At 43.4% G+C, this 20,123-nt stretch overlaps 1 protein-coding gene across 11 annotated transcripts in view; it reads right to left on the bottom strand.

The window, feature by feature from the left end:
* Positions 1-20,123, bottom strand: part of RASAL2 (RAS protein activator like 2) — a 215,597-nt gene that overhangs the window by 72,823 nt on the left and 122,651 nt on the right. For 8 of the 11 annotated variants that reach the window (XM_088673678.1, XM_088673679.1, XM_035121311.3 and 5 more), the window contains one exon: positions 685-791. In XM_088673678.1, the coding sequence (XP_088529804.1) occupies positions 685-791 (107 nt within the window). Of the gene's footprint in view, positions 1-684; positions 792-1,655; positions 2,913-17,152; positions 17,268-20,123 lie in introns of those variants that run through there. The other 3 variants (XM_088673681.1, XM_088673680.1, XM_060276606.2) reach the window with 3 other exon arrangements.

Here is a 20,123-nt window from a genome sequence, read left to right as displayed (position 1 = left end):
ACAAGGAGCAAAAATCTGAAGAACCCAATGGATTGTAATGGAAAGGCCTGAGGGAAGAGATGGGTTGTTGCATCTAAGATACCATAGTGCAGGTAACCAGCCAAGCCTGTCTGAGAAGAGCATTTCATAAGCAGAAAGCAACCCCTCAAAATGTCCTCTCCATAGACACCACCCACATCACTTCATTAGGTGGGGTGACCTGGAGAAGACCCTCTGATGAAGATCTCAAAGTATGAGAAGGTATGTATGGGTCTTATGATATTCCTTTTCGCATCACCTTATGGCGAAAAAAACAGACATCTTCCTAAAGTTGAGCAAAAAGAGTGTAACCTGGTCCAACTCCACAGTTTCTATTTGGAAAACAGCTTCACTTTCTACTATAAAGTCAACACAGTGACATCAGAAGTATTTTAGTATAACACAGATCCATCCACATGCACCCTTATCATATAGTTTAAGACACTTATGACTTTGGGTCAAGGATTTAAAAAAAGGCAGGGATAAGTTTTGGGTCTATCAGGATATAAATATTATTCAGACAACTTGTAACAATATGTCCGCCTTTTGGCTGCCCACTGAATTCTTAACCCCAAATTGATAAGGAATGCTGTTCGTTCATAGGCCATTTTAGTCATCCTGACCTTCAGCTGGGACCCCTCCCCTTCCAAGGAAAGGAGTACTTACCGGCACTTTGAATGGAGATGTATTTGTTGGGTCCATGGGGTTGGTTTTGTCTGATGTGCTTGTCCCTGAGATGCTCCGCCTGCGAGGAGACCTCTCTGCTGGGACCTCTGGAGAGGGGAAGGGGAAAAGGTGAGAAAAATGAAAGACCATTTCCCGCAGACAGACACATTTCTCACTATTTACAGCAGGGATCAGCAAACGTTTTCAGTCCACTGTCCCTTAGACCTTGTGGGGGGCCGGACTATATTTTTTTAAAAAAATATGAACGAATTCCTATGCCCCACAAATAACCCAGAGATGCATTTTAAATAAAAGGACACATTCTACCCATGTAAAAACATGCTGATTCCCGGACCGTCTGCGGGCCGGATTTAGAAGGCGATTGGGCCAGATCCAGTCCCCAGGCCTAAGTTTGGGGACCCCTGATTTACAGTTTATGGAAACTTTAGTCTCTTTTGCAAAGTGAACATCGCAAGCAATTCAAAAGACTCCGCTCCGTTCAGTACTTTACTTGGCAAAGTTACAGCACACCTCTTATCTGAAACTGAAAAAGTACTCAGGCATGAAGAGAGTTAATTCTGCCAAGCACAATAAGGAGATGCTCCTGATATAAACTGCACTGAACATAATTTGTTAAAGGTTGAGGTTCGATATCATAGGGATGGTCATAATTCATAGTTCAGGCAGTAACAGCCCTAACCTATGCACGTTTACCCATAAGCAAGTCTTGAGCTAAATAGTACTTACTCTAAAGTATGCATGAATAAGACTGTAACCTAAGGCCACCTAAAGATTCACATACTTGATGGTGCATAATATGAAAACTGCTGCAGATAGGGAAAAATAGGTCGCTTTCTCCTTGTTCTGACAGCATGACCTAAGCTATGACTTTGTGATCACAACATCTGCCTAAACAAAGACGACAGGATCAATATGTACATTTTTTCACAGAGAAAACTATAGATAGATACCTTTATCACAACTGCTGCCCATTTCCAGTTCACAAACCTAAGCTTAAAGGAATGCAGCTTAACTGAAAGACGCTCCGCACAGAATAGAGAAAACCACATCCTAAGAAAAAGTCCATTGTTATCTTCGGGATTGAAAAGGAAGGGAGTAAACTATGACTCCGAAGGCTGGCATTTTTTTATTCCCGCTGTTCTCCTTTCGGGAGACAGATGCAGCTTAAAGTTCCATTTCTGGCCTCCTGGCCCTTGGGATCCGTGCTACTTCCACTTAAGAGAAAGCCGGCTTTTCCCCACTCTTCCCCCTCCCCTCTCTACAGCTTGCAGAGAGCAAGGAGGACACGAGAAGACTGCAGCTATTCAATCAATCGTTTCGAACGTACATCCTCCTCATCAGTTACTTTCAAGCTATTAACAGACACTCAGCAGCCAGCTCTCCTCAGTTTCAGAATATTTCCCTATTCATCCCGATCCTCCGAGTCAAAGGAGAGGCGCGACCAGCTGAGTTCCAGAAAAGGAGGTTTTCTTCACAAAAACATACCCACGACAAGATTCCCACCAACAAATCCTTCTGTGATGCTTTTGCATAACAGAGTCTGATTTTACCAGGTCTACAGCACGATGCATCCATGAAGACTTAAAGGGGGGGAAATTTGACATGATGAGAGATGGCAGAAGAAAACTGGATCCTGACAAACTGTGAAGAGCTTCACACCACAGGATATATCTCTTCTTGTTTAAATGTGAATGACAATGTTAACTCTGTATCCAGAAAATTGCAAAAAAAAAAAAAAATGGGTAAAAGGCAGCATTTGGGAGATATTCCAAAGTCAACCAAGCCATAGGTTTAAAACTGAAGAGGTAGATTTCTCCATGCAGGAGGGAAATTGTAGTCTGCAACAGAGATCCTTCACTTGTAACCACCCTTCAGCATAAACTGGTGATAAAAACAGGGTAGTATCTCTCTCCACAACTCATGGACTGTCTGCTCCTTCTTTCAGGATTACTATGTTTTTAAGTCTCTCAAAATCCTTTGCAGAGATTGCTGGATCTATTCCAAAATGATGCCTTCTTTTCCACAAAAGGTAAAAAAAGAAGCCAATATCTTTGCAGGCAGTATGCTGGATAAAACCACAAATGTCATTTGTTCTTCAGAAAAACAAATACAAAAAAAGGCAAAAAGTAAAGATAGAGCATATTTGGAAAAGAAGGAACTAAAATATGTGCTTTTACTCCAGTTCCGGCACAGTCAAACATTGCAGTGAGGCTTTGCTAGTCCTGCTATATGCTCACTCAGGAAAATTGCTCCTCCTTATCAAAGCATCTGTAGTAATTTAACACAGTCTGTTGGATTTTGCAGAGTCATACATGAAGAAGCATAAGTCTGGATCCGCCTGTCAACAACAGACTGCTGTATTTTTGGGGGGTGGGGGTGGGAGGTCTTGTTTTAAAGGAGGGAAGAAGAAAATCCACACTTCCCAACGCAACTTCCACCTACCAGAAATAAGTGACCTAGAGATCAGCCAGCCTGCAAGCTTCCGATTTCAGAAAGGCCAGACACTTTATTAAAGAGAGTAAGAAGATAAATCCAGATAAAGATGAGATAAACTTCAACTTTGCAATTGATGGACTAGGCATAGCAAAATAAGAAGGCTGCTGTTAGCCATCACAGGTACTTCTAACTGCGCATCAACTTACTGAAAATACTGCAGCTGCTGTTTCTGTGCCCTTAAAATGGCTTTTCTGCTGAGTTGGCTGGAAAATCTATACTATTGCCACCAGGCCAAAATTAGATTGTTGCCCTCTTCTCCCAATGCATATAACATAGTGCTTTTGCATTATTTTCATCTGCTGCAAAAAAATCAATGCACCTCTTCATCTTAAAATATTAAATTACCACAATTCACTGCATGACTCATTCACTAGGGCCCAGATCATACTGTCTCTGAGAATCAACAGGAGCCTAAAACCTTTAGTCCAGTCTCTCTATACAGCTCAAACGCGAATGGGATCCTTCATCACCAGTACACAAAGATGTGTGTGCAAATGCATGCACACAAACACACACTCATATTATGGAAATCTATTACGTGGCAGATATTAGTATTTGCAAATGTTTTGATTAGCTGTTAAATAACATTTGTAAATTGAAACAAGCTCAAGTAATTATTCACGAAATGGCAAAAGCCTTCGGAGACAAATTACAGAGCAGCCCTTTCTTTTTAGCATATATATACAGTAGGGCAAAACCCCCACAGAATTTATACAGAACTTTTTGAGTATTCATGGCACTTCATATGTCTTCTCAGTAATTCTTACAATATCCCTGCAAAGTAGGTCAGTTTTACTATCCTCATGTTGCAGATGCTTCAGAGCTTGCCTAAAAGTACCTGGGGAGTTCATGGCTGAGAGAAGACTTGAACCAGTAACACACTCATTCAATAATTCTTCAAGAACAAGGCAGGAGGAAAGAGGCTTTCTTCAAATCAAAGTGTTACAACCTTACAGTTAATGAGTTTCCGGAAAGACAGTGATAAAACATGAAAATCACATTTAGCCATTAGAGTAGAGCCCTTAGAGCATAAAGTGATGCACTACAAGTCTTCATCAATCAAACATCCAGCTAACAGGCCTGTGGATTTCCTGTAAACTGGTGGTCTGGTTTAAGAACCTTTAATCCTTTTGCTTGACTTTAATGGGATCGCAGGACAGAGCTGCCCTGACAGCGTAACTACCTTGCCCTGATATAACACCCACCCACACCCATTATTCAGGCCCATTTTGGGGTTTCAAACCTGAATTCAGGAGAGCTCCCTGGATGCCAAACCACAATTAAAGGAGACAGAAGGTATTAGAGGGAGAGAGCACACAATCACTTTTGTCCACTCCCAAATATAGTTACTTTTGGGGCAGTTTTACATCTGTACCGGACATAATACAGTACTTTTTACTGAAACGGGAGAGGAAAGGGGCTTTCATTTCCCAGAGTCATTTTGAATCATAGAGTTGTAGAGTTGCAATTGTAGTCCACCTCCCTACAATGCAGGAATATACAGCTGTCCCATATGGGGATCAAACCTACAATCTTGATGTTATCAGCGCCACGCTCTAACCAACTGACATGCTTTCTTTTACTTGGGAATACAGGGTGGTAGGAGGAAGATGAAAGGTCCCAGGTAGGTATGAGAAACCTGTGGCCCTTCAGTTGTTGCTTGACTACAGGTCCATCATCCCTGACCATTGGCCATGGTGGCCAGGGCTAATGGGAGACGGAGTCCAACAACATCTGGAGGGCCAAATGTTCTCTATCCTTGGTCTAAGGCCTACAGAGAGGAAGTCAGGAAATACCAAACAGTATTCAAAGGATCACAACAGCAGGAGGAAGAAATGGGTTGAGAAATCTGATATAGGAGCAGCTGAAGTAAAACATCAGGCGGGTGAACAGGAAGTGCCCGGTTGTAATCCAGTCAAAGACCAAGGATCTTCATAGCTTTAGACTAGAGGAAGCAACCTGGAGACACCAGCCATGGATGGCTTGTTGGAATGGGCGAATGCCTTTGTCAGGGCCCTGCAAACTGGAGGAGCAAGCAGGGTGGCTCAGAAGTTCTACCATTTGGCACAGAGGCAAGGGAGAAGGAGCCTTTCAATCTTTCCTTGAGTATACAAATACCTAAGGCTGGATCTAGAAACATCAAAAAAGCGTTAGGCTTGCAGGGCCAAACCCACTCAAGTCAGGTCAGCCTATTCTAATTTTAGGACTGCTGAAAAGGATTTTTAAAAATGTGGAAACATCCACGTATGCTATCATGAGCTCCTTGGAGAAAGCCCTGCATAGGATAAACAAGTAAAAAATGAATAAAAGGTTCACTTTTATGACATGAAAACAACTGCCAAATACAATTTTGCAAGAGACCAAAATTTTGGAAGTTCAACCAACAATTATGGCACATCAAACTTGCTGACCTACAGAAATGTTTCATTTAAGTACCCATCATGCTTGTGCTCCAAACCAATATCATGCAATTGTAATATGGCCTAAAACAGGGTACAAAATTGGGGATGCTGAGACTTCTGTATGGCCCATGAGTATTTGCTCCTGTTAATCTCTTTTAAACAAATTTCAACATTTTGGTTAAAAAAAAAAACATGAAAAAGATAGCAAACTACCCGAGAATTCGGGATTTAGCATATAAATGAAACAATCTCAGCATTTATTGTATTGTCACAGCTCTAAATTTTTATAGGGTGATGGTACTGCTCCTGGTAACACACCCTGGAACCATATGAATATACTCCAAATGACTTTATAGGTGCATTTAACATGAACAACCAGTATGTATGTATTTCTGCAAGCAAGTAATATGGGTGACAACCCCACCGTCACTGCAAGCCAACACTATGTACAACTTCTATTAAACATTGACACATGCATAATTTGCCAGGTTTCTTGAAAGTTCAACTCAAAACGGTAATAAAACTCAAAAGCCATGTTCTACATACACCAAGGAGCCAAAATGTAAAATAACAGAAGTTTCAATGGCTTTGGGTTAGACAAAGGAATAGAGCAAAGACTCTCCCACAGCTTATTAGTCATGACAGTTCAATGGAAGGTAGCAGCCAGCATCCCTCTGTGTCCCGAGGAGGAAAATAGCAGGAAAAGGCCACCCCTATGCCCTCCTGGTGAGGACCAAGAAACATCTGGCTGGACATTGTGAGAAAGAACTACATAGTTGGACAACACTTCCCAAGTTCTACAGCACAAAATGTAAAGTGAACAACTTTCCGCTTTATATTAACTTCTCGCTAACTAGCTTAAATGGTTTTTATGTTGTTTCAATGCTTAGGGTGAAGGGTAGGAAACAAACAAGCAAAACATCAAAGGTCACGAACCATTTTATCTGCTACTTTACTGATTTAGTTCGCACGAGTTGAATTTCAGAATTAAGTCATACTGGAGAAGTAGAATGGCTGGCATTCTAATGGGATCTCCAGGATTTTCACTATATACTATAGAAACCATCCAACGTACATGGTGCTTTGCAAAGAAAAGTTTTGAGAGAAAACTGTGATAGGTACCTTGTGCAATACATTGCTAAAAATAGATCCTCTTAGGTTAGTGAGTTCTAGTTAGTCAGATTCCAGTGGGCCAAGTGATCTATAAACTTGCAGACTAAACAGAACAATCAAATGTTTTTAGAAACTATATTTGTATAAGCAAATACTGTGATACACACAAATTACTCCAGCTTTTATCTATTTAATAAAGATCTTCTAAGTTGCGGCAAACTTTAGAACTCGTGCCTCATTACAGAGTGCAACTAAACGCATTCCTCTGACAATTCCAGGATGAAAAACCAAACCCACCTAAGAGGTCTATGTCAATTAAATGTTTGAAAGAAGTAGCATTCCAAGCCTACCGTACCAAGAAATGACAGGAGGCTTCGCTCATCTTCTGTGCTGCTATCCAGCCACTCGGCCGCATCTCCAGGAGAAAGGAAACTCATTCTCCAGCCAGAAAACTTCTCCATACAGAAGACAATGGCCAAACGAATCAAGGGAGGGAGGGTGGGAAATTGCAGATGATCCTGGGAGTCCAGTACTTAAGTTATTGACTGGGCTGAACAAAATGAAATGGAAAAAAGGATGGCTGGCTTGGCCCTGCTGCCAACTCCCTAGCTGACAGACCTTTCTGATGAAGGAGACATGGGGAAGAGCAGGAAAGAAAACTGGGTGCCAGTTTCTCACCTCAAGCAGGAAGAACAAAACCAATGTGATGGGGAAGTGGCCTATAGCTTGAGACGAGAAAATAGCATTTGAGAAGATAAAGGGGGGAAACAAAAGAAACTGGTCCCAATGCAGGAAAGATCAACAAGCCAGCCAGCATAATAAAGTCTAATATATGACTGTCTTCCTTTGGGGTAAGGGTGATTAAGATAAAAAAATTCAGTATTTTTGTTTTTCCAAAGAAAGCTTAAAGATAATTAAAAACCCTGTTAACAACCAGAGAGAGCTGCATCGCCACCAGTCCCCTTTCCTGCCCCAGCTATTATTACAATAGCATCCAAGCCTCTCTTACAACGCATTTGCTCATGCAATGGCAGGTTGATCAATCTGTGAATAGGAAGAGCCCCTCCCCTCCTCCCTCACCCCCACTCCCTCCATCCCTCCCTCCCGCATGGCGGCTGCATTGATCAACAATAATGGAATCTGTTTCCAACTGCCAACAGCAGCATTAAGGATATTAGAACAGCTCCTCTTCATCAGAATAAGAAGCGGCCAACGCGAGCCCAGCTCAACTTGCTCTCCTCAGTTAATGGGGCTCTCCCCCCGCCCTTTCGGAAGAACAAAGAAGAGGGGTCAGGAGAAAGGAGTCCTGTTAGGGGGAATCAAAAGAGCCATAGCTACAGAAAGAGAGTCCGTTTAATTGACAAAAGAAGACAGCATCACAAGACTGCCCTATCTATCGAGTGAGCGTGTGCTGGTCCTGCAGCTGTGCAACGGGTGCTTGCTACACGGAATTGGGGCGGGGGAGAGGGGGGGATTTAGAAGATATTTTTTATCTGACCTAAAGGGTCACTTCACAGGTTTGTACAAATGCAAGCAAGGACAAGCCCTGACAAATGAGGGGGCCTCACAAATAAAAAAAACGGCTTTGTCCTCAGGGACCAGGGTGACGCTCTGAGGGGGAAAAAACGGCTTTCTTTAAAGGAACAGGATCCCCTTTTACTCTTTTTAAGCAAATCAACGTCAAATGCGAAATAAATCTATTTTGCTAAATGATATGCCACCAGTAGCCCAATTACAGATTGCTTCTCGTCCTTTTTTGCTGCCGAACATTTAGTGGCAAGGAATTAAGAAAACAACAAGCGAGGAACGGCAAAGCAAATAAATTACATCTAAGCTAGCCAAGCTCAAGTGGTGGTGGCATAAATGCCCAGCAGGGGGGAAATTCCAATTTCTTCAGCATCCTGTAGCCCATACCCTTTGCATACAGGGCAATTTTTTTTCATAAAGTACAATTCCAGCAGATAACATGCAAAGTTCACGGTTAATAAGGGGATGAGAGAAAGCGCAGTGTTGAATTAAGAGGAAATGCCAACGCAGAACTGAAGCTCAGTTAGTGATCCTTTTCTGACAGTGGATGATATTATTATATTATTATTATTTCTTGAATTTATATACCACCCTATACCCACAGGTATAGAAGTAATCAGTAATATTTTCCTATCATAAGTTCCCCAAGAACCCAGAACAAGGCTATCCTAATATGCTTCTCCCTCTGTAGCAGAAACAGACTTTCTTCAAACTTGTCTCAGTTTCAGTCAGGAAGCAATTAAAAAAACTTGGTTTAATTGGAGTATATGGTAACTTAAAAACTCTAAGGATCAAGATAAAAAGCTAATGACCCAGCAGAGGCACCACGTTTTGGGGGGGGGGGTGTTGCATGTGCATGATGTCACACACACGACATCCCCCCCCCCAGTCAGGCCAGGCTGACTTGGCCCATCATCCCTCACCCCTCACCCCAGCCGCCTTACCTTTGGTAAATGGACATGGCCAGGTGGAGGTCCTGTGGAACAAAGGGGAGTTGCAGGGCAGGTTCTGAGTGTTTGTACCAGACCTGAACAATACAGAGACCTCTTATTTTCCTGCCGGTCACAGTAGTCAATCTTGCATGACTCTATTTCTTTCTCTGCCAAGGAGGGTTACTTGCCAGTTCATATATAGTTCCAAGTATATCAATAGACTAGATCCCAACTGAGTGTTGGGAGAAACAGATGCAATGCAGGAGCAAAGGCACCTGTTGGGTCCTTAACAGAACCAGAGAATAGGTCCAGAGGGCAAATTAGCACATGCAAATCACAATTTTCATATATGCAAACTAGGGCAACTTCCAGAGAGTTAAAGACAAACTTCAGCTCTTGCTGCCAGGGCTTCCAAAATCAAACATTTCTGTCTCTATCCCTAAACCACTCAAAGATAGCCTCAAAGTAGAATCTTATTGCCCAATCTCACTGATAAATCAAGACTACAAGATATTCACATCAATCTTGGCTAACTGCTTAAAAAAAAACTCCTACACAAACTAATACCCCAGACCAGGCTGGCTTTGTCTGTGGTTGCAACATAACAGACCCCAAGAGACTACTGAATCTGATCAATCATAGCAAAATAGCCCAAAAACCCCCACTGACGATCATGTCCGTAAGATATCCTTAAAGCCTTCGATTGCTTAGAATGGAAATTTCTACTAGCAGTATTGTTGCCCAGCATAACCCTTGGTCCCTACTTCCTACAAACCCTCAAACAAATCTAATCCCAAGCCTCAACTAAATGCAGAATTAACAATATGGACTCCAACACTATAGCAATCCAAAGAGGCACAAACAGGGATGCCTGTTGCCTCCCATCCTGGCCCTATGGCCCTAGAGCCTCTAGCAATCTGACTCTGGGCAGCCCCTAATATCAAGGGAGTGGAAATAAAAGGTAAAACATATAAACTAGAGCTCTTTGCAGACCTAATGGTCATGACACCATACCCTATTAATACAGCAATCACCTAGCCAAAGAACTCAACACTTCTGCAATGGTTTCGGGCCAACGAGTGAAGTTTGCTAAATCTGAGGCAATGTGTTTCAACACTCTCTCATATCCAAAAATATATAAAACAAAGATAAAACTCTGTTGTACAAGACCTGAGGTGGTAGAACAATACTAACTTCACTACTAACAGGTAGGTAGCCGTGTTGGTGTGAGTCGAAACAAAATAAGCTCATACAAAAGCTCATACCAAAATAAAAACTTAGTTGGTCTTTAAGGTGCTACTGAAGGAATTTTTTTATTTTCTCTCAGATAAAATAGCCACGATCAAAATGCTCACCCTTCCAAAATTAACCTACCTATTCTCAACCCTTTCATTCTGCCTTCTACCAACCCATCTTAATATGTGGCCAAACAAATTACAACCACCCATTTTATCATACAAAACTTAAAGAATTCTTGCAGTCCATGGAGAGTCAGTCCCATGGACTGCAAGAAGATCAAACCTATCCATTCTTAAGGAAATCATCCCTGAGTACTCACTGGAAGGACAGATCCTGAAGCTGAGGCTCCAATACTTTGGCCACCTCATGAGAAGAGAAGACTCCCTGGAAAAGACCCTTGACGAACCAGGATTTTTAAAAAATGTACAGCAGTAAATTTATATTAGGGAAAAAAATTATTTCTCTCACCTTAAAACTTGTGAGAAGAAACATTTATGACTTAGAAAAAGAACTGCCTTTTCTAAATCATAAAGGGTTGTGAAAGCAAACTAGCCAAAGCAGCTTTACGTCTCTTTTAAAGGAGGCACTCAATAGTTCACGGAATCATGGAAATAATTTGAAAGGGGAGAGTAAATTTAAAATTTCTCCTTTACTCACCCTATTATGATGTTTCCTTGCTTAATTCTAAAGCTTTCAGATAAAGAAAAACCAAATGATAGCCAACCTTCCCAGAATATTCTAGGCTAAATATCTGAATTAAATATGGACATCTTATTCCAAAATATGAATGCACAACTTATTACATTTATTGGTCTGTTTTTATCTCCTCAATTGTCAGATGTGCCACCTCATACAATTACAGCAAAGCAACAACCTATGAAAGTAAACAGCTTTGGCTACCCTATAGTTGCATTCCTGATAAGCAAAGCTTCACAGATGTTTGGGTCTGAGTGTTTTAGAAAGTATTCTAGCAAAATTATCATTCATAATGTAATGTATGCAAACACTGGGGCCCTAAGAGCCATGGAAAGAGACACTACGTGTGCACAAAAACCATAAGTCCTAATACTGAAATCAAAGTGCATTAGCATTCGAAGCATTAAAGACCCACAAGATGCAGAGACATGCCTTTGATTGACCAGCCTTGCTGTAGTCAATGACTTCTCTCGCGGCAATCTGCATAATCAATATAGGAACACCACTGGAAGTCATTCTTATTATAATTCCTGAGGCTAATTGAGTGTTAGAGGAAAGTGGTGTGTATAGTGTACTGGGGGCTCCTTTCTCCCACCACCCAGTAACAAGATGGACACTTAGAGCTAAAATGCCTCGTGGTGTCTTCTTACATGTAGAATATCCTACAGGAGGTCTAGAAAGAAATCTGCATTACATCAGCCACTCTGCCGAATATGGAACATGAAGCATGTACACTAACATGTGCATGTCTTCTGGGAATCTGAGCTGGGAGGAGACCCTGAAAGAGAGCTGGCAAGTTTCTGGGCCCCGTGGAAATTAAGAGGTGCTTTATAATGCCCCCGAAATAGTACTGTCTACCTGCAACGCGGGTGGTGCTGTGGTCTAAACCACAAAGCCTAGGGCTTGCCGATTGGAAGGTCGGCGGTTCAAATCCCTGCGACAGGGTGAGCTCCCATTGCTCGGTGCCTGCTCCTGCCAACCTAGCAGTTCGAAAGCACGTCAAAGTGCAAGTAGATAAATAGGTACTGCTCCGGCGGGAAGGTAAACGGCGTTTCCATGCGCTGCTCTGGTTCGCCAGAAGTGGCTTAGTCATGCTGGCCACATGACCCGGGAAGCTGTACCCCGGCTCCCTTGGCCAGTATAGCGAGATGAGCACCGCAACCCCAGAGTCGTCCGCAACTGGACTTAACAGTCAGGGGTCCCTTTACCTTTACCTGACAGATTAGCTCAGGCATAGGCAAACTCAGCCCTCCAGATGTTTTGGGAGTACAACTCCCATCATCCCTAGCTAACAGGACCAGTGGTCAGGAATGATGGGAGTTGTAGTCCCAAAACATCTAGAGGGCCGAGTCTGCCTGTGCCTGGATTAGTTTAAGACCCATTCCATGTTCTTCAGGGCCCCAATGCTGTTGCATTGAGTAACATTCACTTTCTCAAAATCTGAAAGTCCCATTATTACCCATCAGCTCCTCAATAAAGCATTCGTCTGTGTAAAATATATTGAGGAGCTGAAGGGTAATAATAGGACCTAAAGTTGGTTAACATGCCCATAACAAGTCAAACTAGCTTGCTTGCTCTGCATGAGCCAGGCAGATTTCTCAAAGTTGAGGGTGGAATACGTTATGTCAGTCATCAGTCCTGCTCCACCCCTCTTGTCCTTGCCTGATCCTTTCAGATACTGAAATCAGAGGATTGCTGGAATCAGCTGAGTGCGAAGCTCCTCCTCTGCTCTGCTGCAATTGGCCCATCTGCAGAGATCGGTAAGGCACAGCCTGCGTCATTAATACGCTAAAGCAGAGCAGCTCCCTGAGAAAGAAAATTAAGACCAAATGCCGTGTCTGTCTTAACGCCATCAATCGTAATGTCTTCACTAGCCAAGAGGCAGCATCACAGCACAGGGACTAAGACAGAATTCACTTTTTGCAATGGTCGCTGGTACTATTACTACTAAATCAAACCACTTCCATATCATAATCAACAAAATGCTGGCAAGAGTTTGCAGTTTCCAGCGTTATGCTCCAGTGCGTACTCCTTCCTGAGCCAGGTGCATGAGGACAGCGCATTTGGCAAAAATACTCAAGGCAGTGTGTGTGTGTGTGTGTGTGTGTGTGTGTGTGTGTGTGTAATAAGTTGACAGACAGGAAACAGTTACTTCCAATTCCAACACAGTCTCACTGTGTTAAGAGGCGTGGATGAATCTCTTTTGTGTGGCTGTTTGTTTTAATTCTTTAATATGTCCGTCAATGGGGAATTTTTTGCAATGGTTTTTGATAGGTGAATGGCTCCATGGGCTCAAGATATACCCTTAGGCAAGGCATCTTCCCTCAACTTCCCTTTTTCCGTGTGGAAACAATATAGTGACCGATGTGTTTATGGTTACACATGACACATGATGTGTTAAGGGAACACATCATAATGAATGGAGAGAACAACTTCTATTCAGTGGCATAACATCTGATTTGCAAGAAGGTCCCAAGGTCTCTCGGAAGGGCTGGAAAAGAACACCGTCTGAATCCTGAAAAGCTGCTGTCAGTCAGCACCAACAATACCGAGCCAGATGGGCTGACTGTTGGACTCGGTTCTTATTGCACGAGCAACTTCAGAGTGCTAACTGGCTGATAAGCACAGCATACAGGCACATTAATCAGGGAGCCAGGATTGGCTCAGGGCACCCTTCATAGCACTTCCAGGTTTCCCTCATGTTTAGCATATGAAATTTAAGCTTTAAAAGCCACTGGGCCCAGTTATGCATTTTGATACGTCAATCAAATTAGGTACACTTCCTCAATGATTCCTCTGGGAAAAGGACTGTCAAGGGGAGCATTTGTACTGACTTAGAAGCATTCTTACAAGTAATGATTATGGGTTGAGTTGAGTGAGGCAGCTACTGAGGGGCACCAGCAGTACTGACCAAGAAAAGGCAAAGTGGGGGAAGCAGACAGCCTCTTCATGCAAAGGTCATTTTAATTGTTTGGAAACTCACCATTGCTTTTGAGAATTTTTAAGGGCCGCTTCATTAACTTTATGTTCCCTGCCCGAGTAAGTTCCACTTCCTTTTGAACAGGTGCCCACTATCAAAGCAGCCTGTTTGGCAAGAAGCAAGTTCAGGAGAAGGCAGGAAAGAAAAGGAGTGGCCTGATGTCATCACAGACGCTTCCATGGCTAATGAAGGGCCAGCATTGTTAAAATAATCCCCACCCATACGTTGCTCAAAACAACAGAGGTTGGCATTATGTCCCCTGGAGAGGGAGCTTTTAAAGGTGGGACTGGGGTTGTATGTCCCAAAGTAGACAGAACTTGCCAAGAAGCCACATGACTAAGTTGAAAAATGTCTGGCAAGAGGAATCTGCAATCAGCCAAGGTAGGAAAAAAGTCACCCCACACATTTCAATACACATTATATGCAAATGAGACCTGCAAGTAATGTTGCAGTCAGTGGCGGAGGAAGCTGCTGTGTCACCCGGGGAGACAAATTGCCGTGCCCGGGGGGTGGGGTGCGGTGGCACTACCTAATGATGCATGCATCGCTACGTAATGACGCATGCACCGCTATGTAATGAAGCTGCACATGCGCACTACGTAGAGGGGGATCACGCTCCCCCTGCAACTTCAAAATGGAGCCTAAATGGAGCCCCCAGGCTCCAGGTAGAAAGCCTTGCTCGGCGCGGGTGCCACCCTGGAGCTGAAGGGGGGTGTCAGTCGGCGCCCCCGACTCCCGAGCTGAGCGAGTTTTTTACCGGGAGGCTGGAGGGGCTCGGCTTGGGAGTCGCGGGGTGGGGCGCCGACTGTCACCCCCCTCCCAGAGTGGAACCCGGGGCAGCCTGCCCCTATCGCCCCCCCTTGCTATGCCACTGGTTGCAGTGCTGACTGTTTCTGTTCAGCATTCTAGCCAGCAATGCATTCTTTCAGGATGAACCATTCTGTCTCCTCCCTGGTTTTCCATACCCTTCCTTCACTCAAGTGTTGAAACAGGTATTTAGTGTTCTGTGGCTACTGAGCATGTTCAGGGGGAGGAGGGCTAGCTCTAATTTTCTTTTTTGGTACTTCAATAAATCTTGGGGTTCCCCTGAGTCTGCCGATACCTCCCTCTTGTTTATCAATAGCACCATTTTGACTGCATAGCCATCATAACTCTTGACCTAAGTTCAATATACTGTATTAGAGGAGTTTTAAGGAACAGTACAAAATTTAAGATGACACGTTGAAATTGCCAATATGCAAACTTTACACACAAGGTGACCAGAAGCAAAGGGGATGGAGCCTCAGTGTGCAGAAAAGCGAATTTCATCTGCTGCTGGAAATCGACGCAACTACAACTGTGCTGTTCTATTTTGTATTCTATATACGTGCACAATGTGTTACAAGGTTTGGTTACTATCACTCCTAGCTCTACCTATTGCTGCTTTCGATCAGGATGGAGAACCTGTGGTTCACATTCCTAATGAGGCCCACTGAGCTGTTTTAGTCGAGCCAGGCACACCAGTCCACTATGCCACCAGGTGTGGGGCAGGTAAAAGCGGGGCTTGAAGGCACTTCCCAAACATCAATTAGTCAATGTCAGTGCTTGGACAGAGTAGCGCAGAGTTTGTGTGTATGTGTGTATGGATAAGAATCTGGTTTCTCCTAAAATTCAGAGCCATAGACATGCAATCAATAGCATACAGAATGGATAGTTGAGAAAGTGAAAGTTCTCACAACAGCCACCTGCTTCTTCTTCTTTTTTATCATTCTCCCTGTAGTTAGGTTTGTGCCTTGTTTATTTTACAAATTTGTATAGGGATTATATCTTCTTTCTCCACTTGCTCTTATAATTAACCTGAGAGGCAAACTAAATAATCCAACATTAAAAAGCCAAAATAAATCACACAGAATTGATGTTGTATAGTGGCTAATATATCAGCTGCAACATCATTTGTTCAAAACTCACCTCACACCACTAACAAACTGAACAGTCTTAGGAAAGCAACAACTACTAACTTATTGCACGGAGCTACTGGATGCATTGGGGGACCCAGGTGGCGTTGTGGGTTAAACCACTGAGACTACGGCTTGCTGATCAGAAGGTCAGCGGTTTGAATCCCTGTGACAGGGTGAGCTCCCGTTGCTCGGTCCCAGCTCCTGCCAACCTAGCAGTTCGAAAGCACATCAAAGTGCAAGTAGATAAATAGGGACCGCTCTGGCGGGAAGGTAAACGGCGTTTCCGTGTGCTGCTCTGGTTCGGCAGAAGCAGCTTTGTCATGCTGGCCACATGACCTGGAAGCTGTACGCTGGGCTCCCTCGGCCAATAACGCGAGATGAGCGCCGCAACCCCAGAGTCGGTCACGACTGGACCTAATGGTCAGGGGTCCCTTTACCCTTTTTACTGGATGGATTATTGAGATAAAAGCCTCAGGCGCAAGGGGTCAGGGGCAGCTGTGGGCAGGATTCCTGCGTTGCTGGGGGCTGGACTAAATTACTCCTCGTGGCCTCTTCCAACTCTACAATTCTGTGAAATCTATTAAACCTCACTGCAACTATATCTAAGAAGATGTAACTGAAAGAATAACATATTATTGCCCTGTTCAACCCTAACTCTCTTGTGTTTATTTCTAGATCTTAAGACCCCACGGCTAAAATCCTGCCCTATCATTCTGTACCCAGCTGTGACGTTTGTTGCAGACCACCCGGGATTCGGTGCCCCAGTAAGGTTCTTCCAAGGCAGAGGACAGATACATTGTACTGGCCCTTCTCACTCAGTGGCACTGATGTGGTGCTGTACCCACTCAACATCATGACTTACTGTGCTAGGTGCATTTTCCCCTCCTTGTTCTCATCGAAAGCCACTGACTATAGTCCTTCTCGCTCCACAAGAGAAGCGAACTAGGCCTTAGCTGCTCCTCTCCTGCAACAATCAGGTTTCTCCTAAACACAGGGAGGCTCACCGCACTGGAGAATTCCTGGCCTATGGCACAGAGGCAAGTGATGGTGGCTGCCCTCTTTTTCCAACTTGCCAGCAACGACTTTGCAGCCAGAAAGGCTATTAAAGGAAAATGAAGGGCTTACGTTTGAAGGCGTCAACTGTTGCCTCCGTGACCACATTCAGCCATGCTGACATGTAGCATGTGTCTCTTGCTTCTGCTTTTAATAGCTACACAGGAGGGACCTGCGTGACAGGCCATAATTCTGCCAGAAGGATGGGAGAGATATTATTTAGCTTCTTGTGTTTTAGCCATGTTTGTTTTAGCTTTTGTGAGCAGCCTTGAGTCCTGGTTCTTGGAGGAAGGGGGGGAACATAGATAAATAATACAACAACAACAACAACAACAACAACAACAACAACAACAACAACAACAACAACAACAACAACAACAACGTGTCTTCCAATCAGTTACTGGGCTAAGTTCAATTAGTTGGTCCCGATATGCAAAGCCCTATACAGCTCGGGACCTGGATAGCCAAAAGATTGTCTCACTCCATCTATAGCCAACTGACAACTCTGCTCTGTAGGAGAGGACCTCCTGCAGACAAGCATCCTCATCAGGAGGTCCACTGCATATGATCTTGTTACCGGGCCTTTGTGTGGTGGCAACTACCCTTTGGAACTTCCCTCCTGTTACATTACAGGCACCGCCCTTTTCCAAATGAGCATTTTAAGTGGAGGTTTTAGAAGGGGAAGAAATGGAGGCAGTGAGAGATTTTACTTTCTTGGGCTCCTTGATCACTGCAGATGGTGACAGCAGTCACGAAATTAAAAGATGCCTGCTTCTTGGGAGAAAAGCAAGGACAAACCTAGACAGCATCTTAAAAAGCAGAGACATCACCTTGCTGACAAAGGTCCGCACAGTTAAAGCTATGGTTTTCCCAGTAGTGATGTATGGAAGTGAGAGCTGGACCATAAAGAAGGCTGATTGCCGAAGAATTGATGCTTTTGAATTATGGTGCTGGAGGAGACTCTTGAGAGTCCCATGGACTGCAAGAAGATCAAACCTATCCATTCTTAAGGAAATCAGCCCTGAGCGCTCCCTGGAAGGACAGATTGTGAAGCTGAGGCTCCAATACTTTGGTCACCTCATGAGAAGAGAAGACTCCCTGGAAAAGACCCTGATGGAGGGCACTAGGAGAAGGGGATGACAGAGGACGAGATGGTTGGATAGTGTTCTCGAAGCTATGAACATGAGTTTGACCAAACTGCGGGAGGCAGTGGAAGACAGGAGTGCCTGGCATGCTCTGATCCATGGGGTCACGAAGAGTCGGACACGAGTAAACAACAACAACAATGCCTGTATTTGGATCTAACATTGTTTTCGCATACATTTTTATTGTCAAATCACATTGAAATGTTTTGTAGGAAGTGACTCATATGTGAAATTGAATGAATGCGTTGTTTTGTTGTTGTTGTTCAAAGAGTATGCTCCACGGTGCTTTAAAAACACAAGTCAGGTAGGTCCCTGCCCTGTAATCTAAAATGGGAGTGGGGAGGACTGAATTTCTTCAGGGATATCTTGGGGCCGTATATTGGCAGTGGTTAGGGATGGAGCCAAAAGCGAGTGGGTAGGGTCACACTTTATTCTCTTGTCTGCCCCATTGACATCCATATGAAATTAGACCAAAGATCACATGCTGTCCTAGGGCCACAGGCTATTCACCTGTGATTTAAAATTTGCTGAGAGAGAGGTTAAAGGGGGTTGGGGAGGAAGATAGGAATGAGGATAGGGAAGGGAAGGGAAGAATGTGTGTTCAGTTGTGTGTGCTAGGGCTTCATTTCAGTAAGGTGTGAGGACTAAGGAGATTACATTGGAAATATATGTTTTAGGGAGGAATTTGTAGCAAGAAAAAAGCATCTGCATCTGGGTTTTCTGGGAGGCAATTCTAAGCAAAGAGGGCATTTGGAGAGAAAGGGCAGAGCAGGGAATCTGATGGCTGAGTGACAGAGCCAGGGAGCAAAGGTCACCACCAGGCATATACTGGAAAACTAGAGCCGAAAGATAAGTGGGGATTTCTGATACAGGGATGACCTTGTGTCAGGTGACCATCTCCCCCTTCTTAACATTCCTTGCTCTCCAACTATTAGGAAGAGGATCTCACTTTCAGCAGGCTCTACATTTATTTTTCATCCATAAAAATATATGAGCCTGATTCAGAAACTAGAAGCAATTCCAACACACAGCACGGGCAGCCATTTTGCCATTACCTTCAAAAACACCTTGATTAACTCGACAAATCTAGCATAAGTTGAATTAACTTTCTAGCACAAAACGCACAGAAAAATATATTCTGATCTATCTGTCAGGGACCAACCAGGGTTTATTTTAGCAGATCACAGTGCTTAACAGGAGACTTCATAACATGAACACATACTACGAACAACTTGCTAAGTTTCCGGAACAGCTTTTATTTTTCCACTTTCACAGAAAAGCAGGAAGCTTTGCCTGGTACAATCTGACACTGATTACATGTTAATCATGCCAGCTGTGGGCTGCATATTTTTAAAGACAACTGCAAGTATTTTATATGTAAAAATAGGGGGGTTTACCCTTATATACCAGCCTCTAAGAAGCTTTAGGCCAATAACTCTATTTTAAAAGGCCTGGAATAATTAAACACACTATTTAATTACAGCAACTTCTTTCTGGAAACTCTCATGTGTTGTTAATGACGTACTGAAAGGAGGAGAATAAAAGTTGTTTTCATACTGAACCAGCACTGTACCTGTTGTAGCTCACTCATTCAAGTTCCATATTTAGCAAATGTATAACATAGTTAAGGCCACGATCCTATACACAGCAAAATGTAAGTCCCACTGAACTCAGCAAATCTATTTGTGTGCAGATACGCATAGGACTGTGCTGCTTGTGTTACTTGTAAAAAACAAGAGTAGGCTTTGGAAAGCGCTATCAAAACACTTTTCAGATTTCAAAAGGAAGCAGAAAGGGAGCAACGGCTCTTCTCTCTTAACCTTTCACTTAGGATATGAAAGTCACTGATAAAAGAAAAAAACACCCAGCTGTTTGATACAAGAGAGACGGTATAGGAA

The sequence above is a fragment of the Zootoca vivipara genome, chromosome 7 (genome assembly GCF_965207765.1).
Source record: "Zootoca vivipara chromosome 7, rZooViv2.hap1.1, whole genome shotgun sequence".
NCBI lineage: Eukaryota > Metazoa > Chordata > Lepidosauria > Squamata > Lacertidae > Zootoca > Zootoca vivipara.
This window is presented reverse-complemented; position numbering and strand designations above follow the sequence as displayed.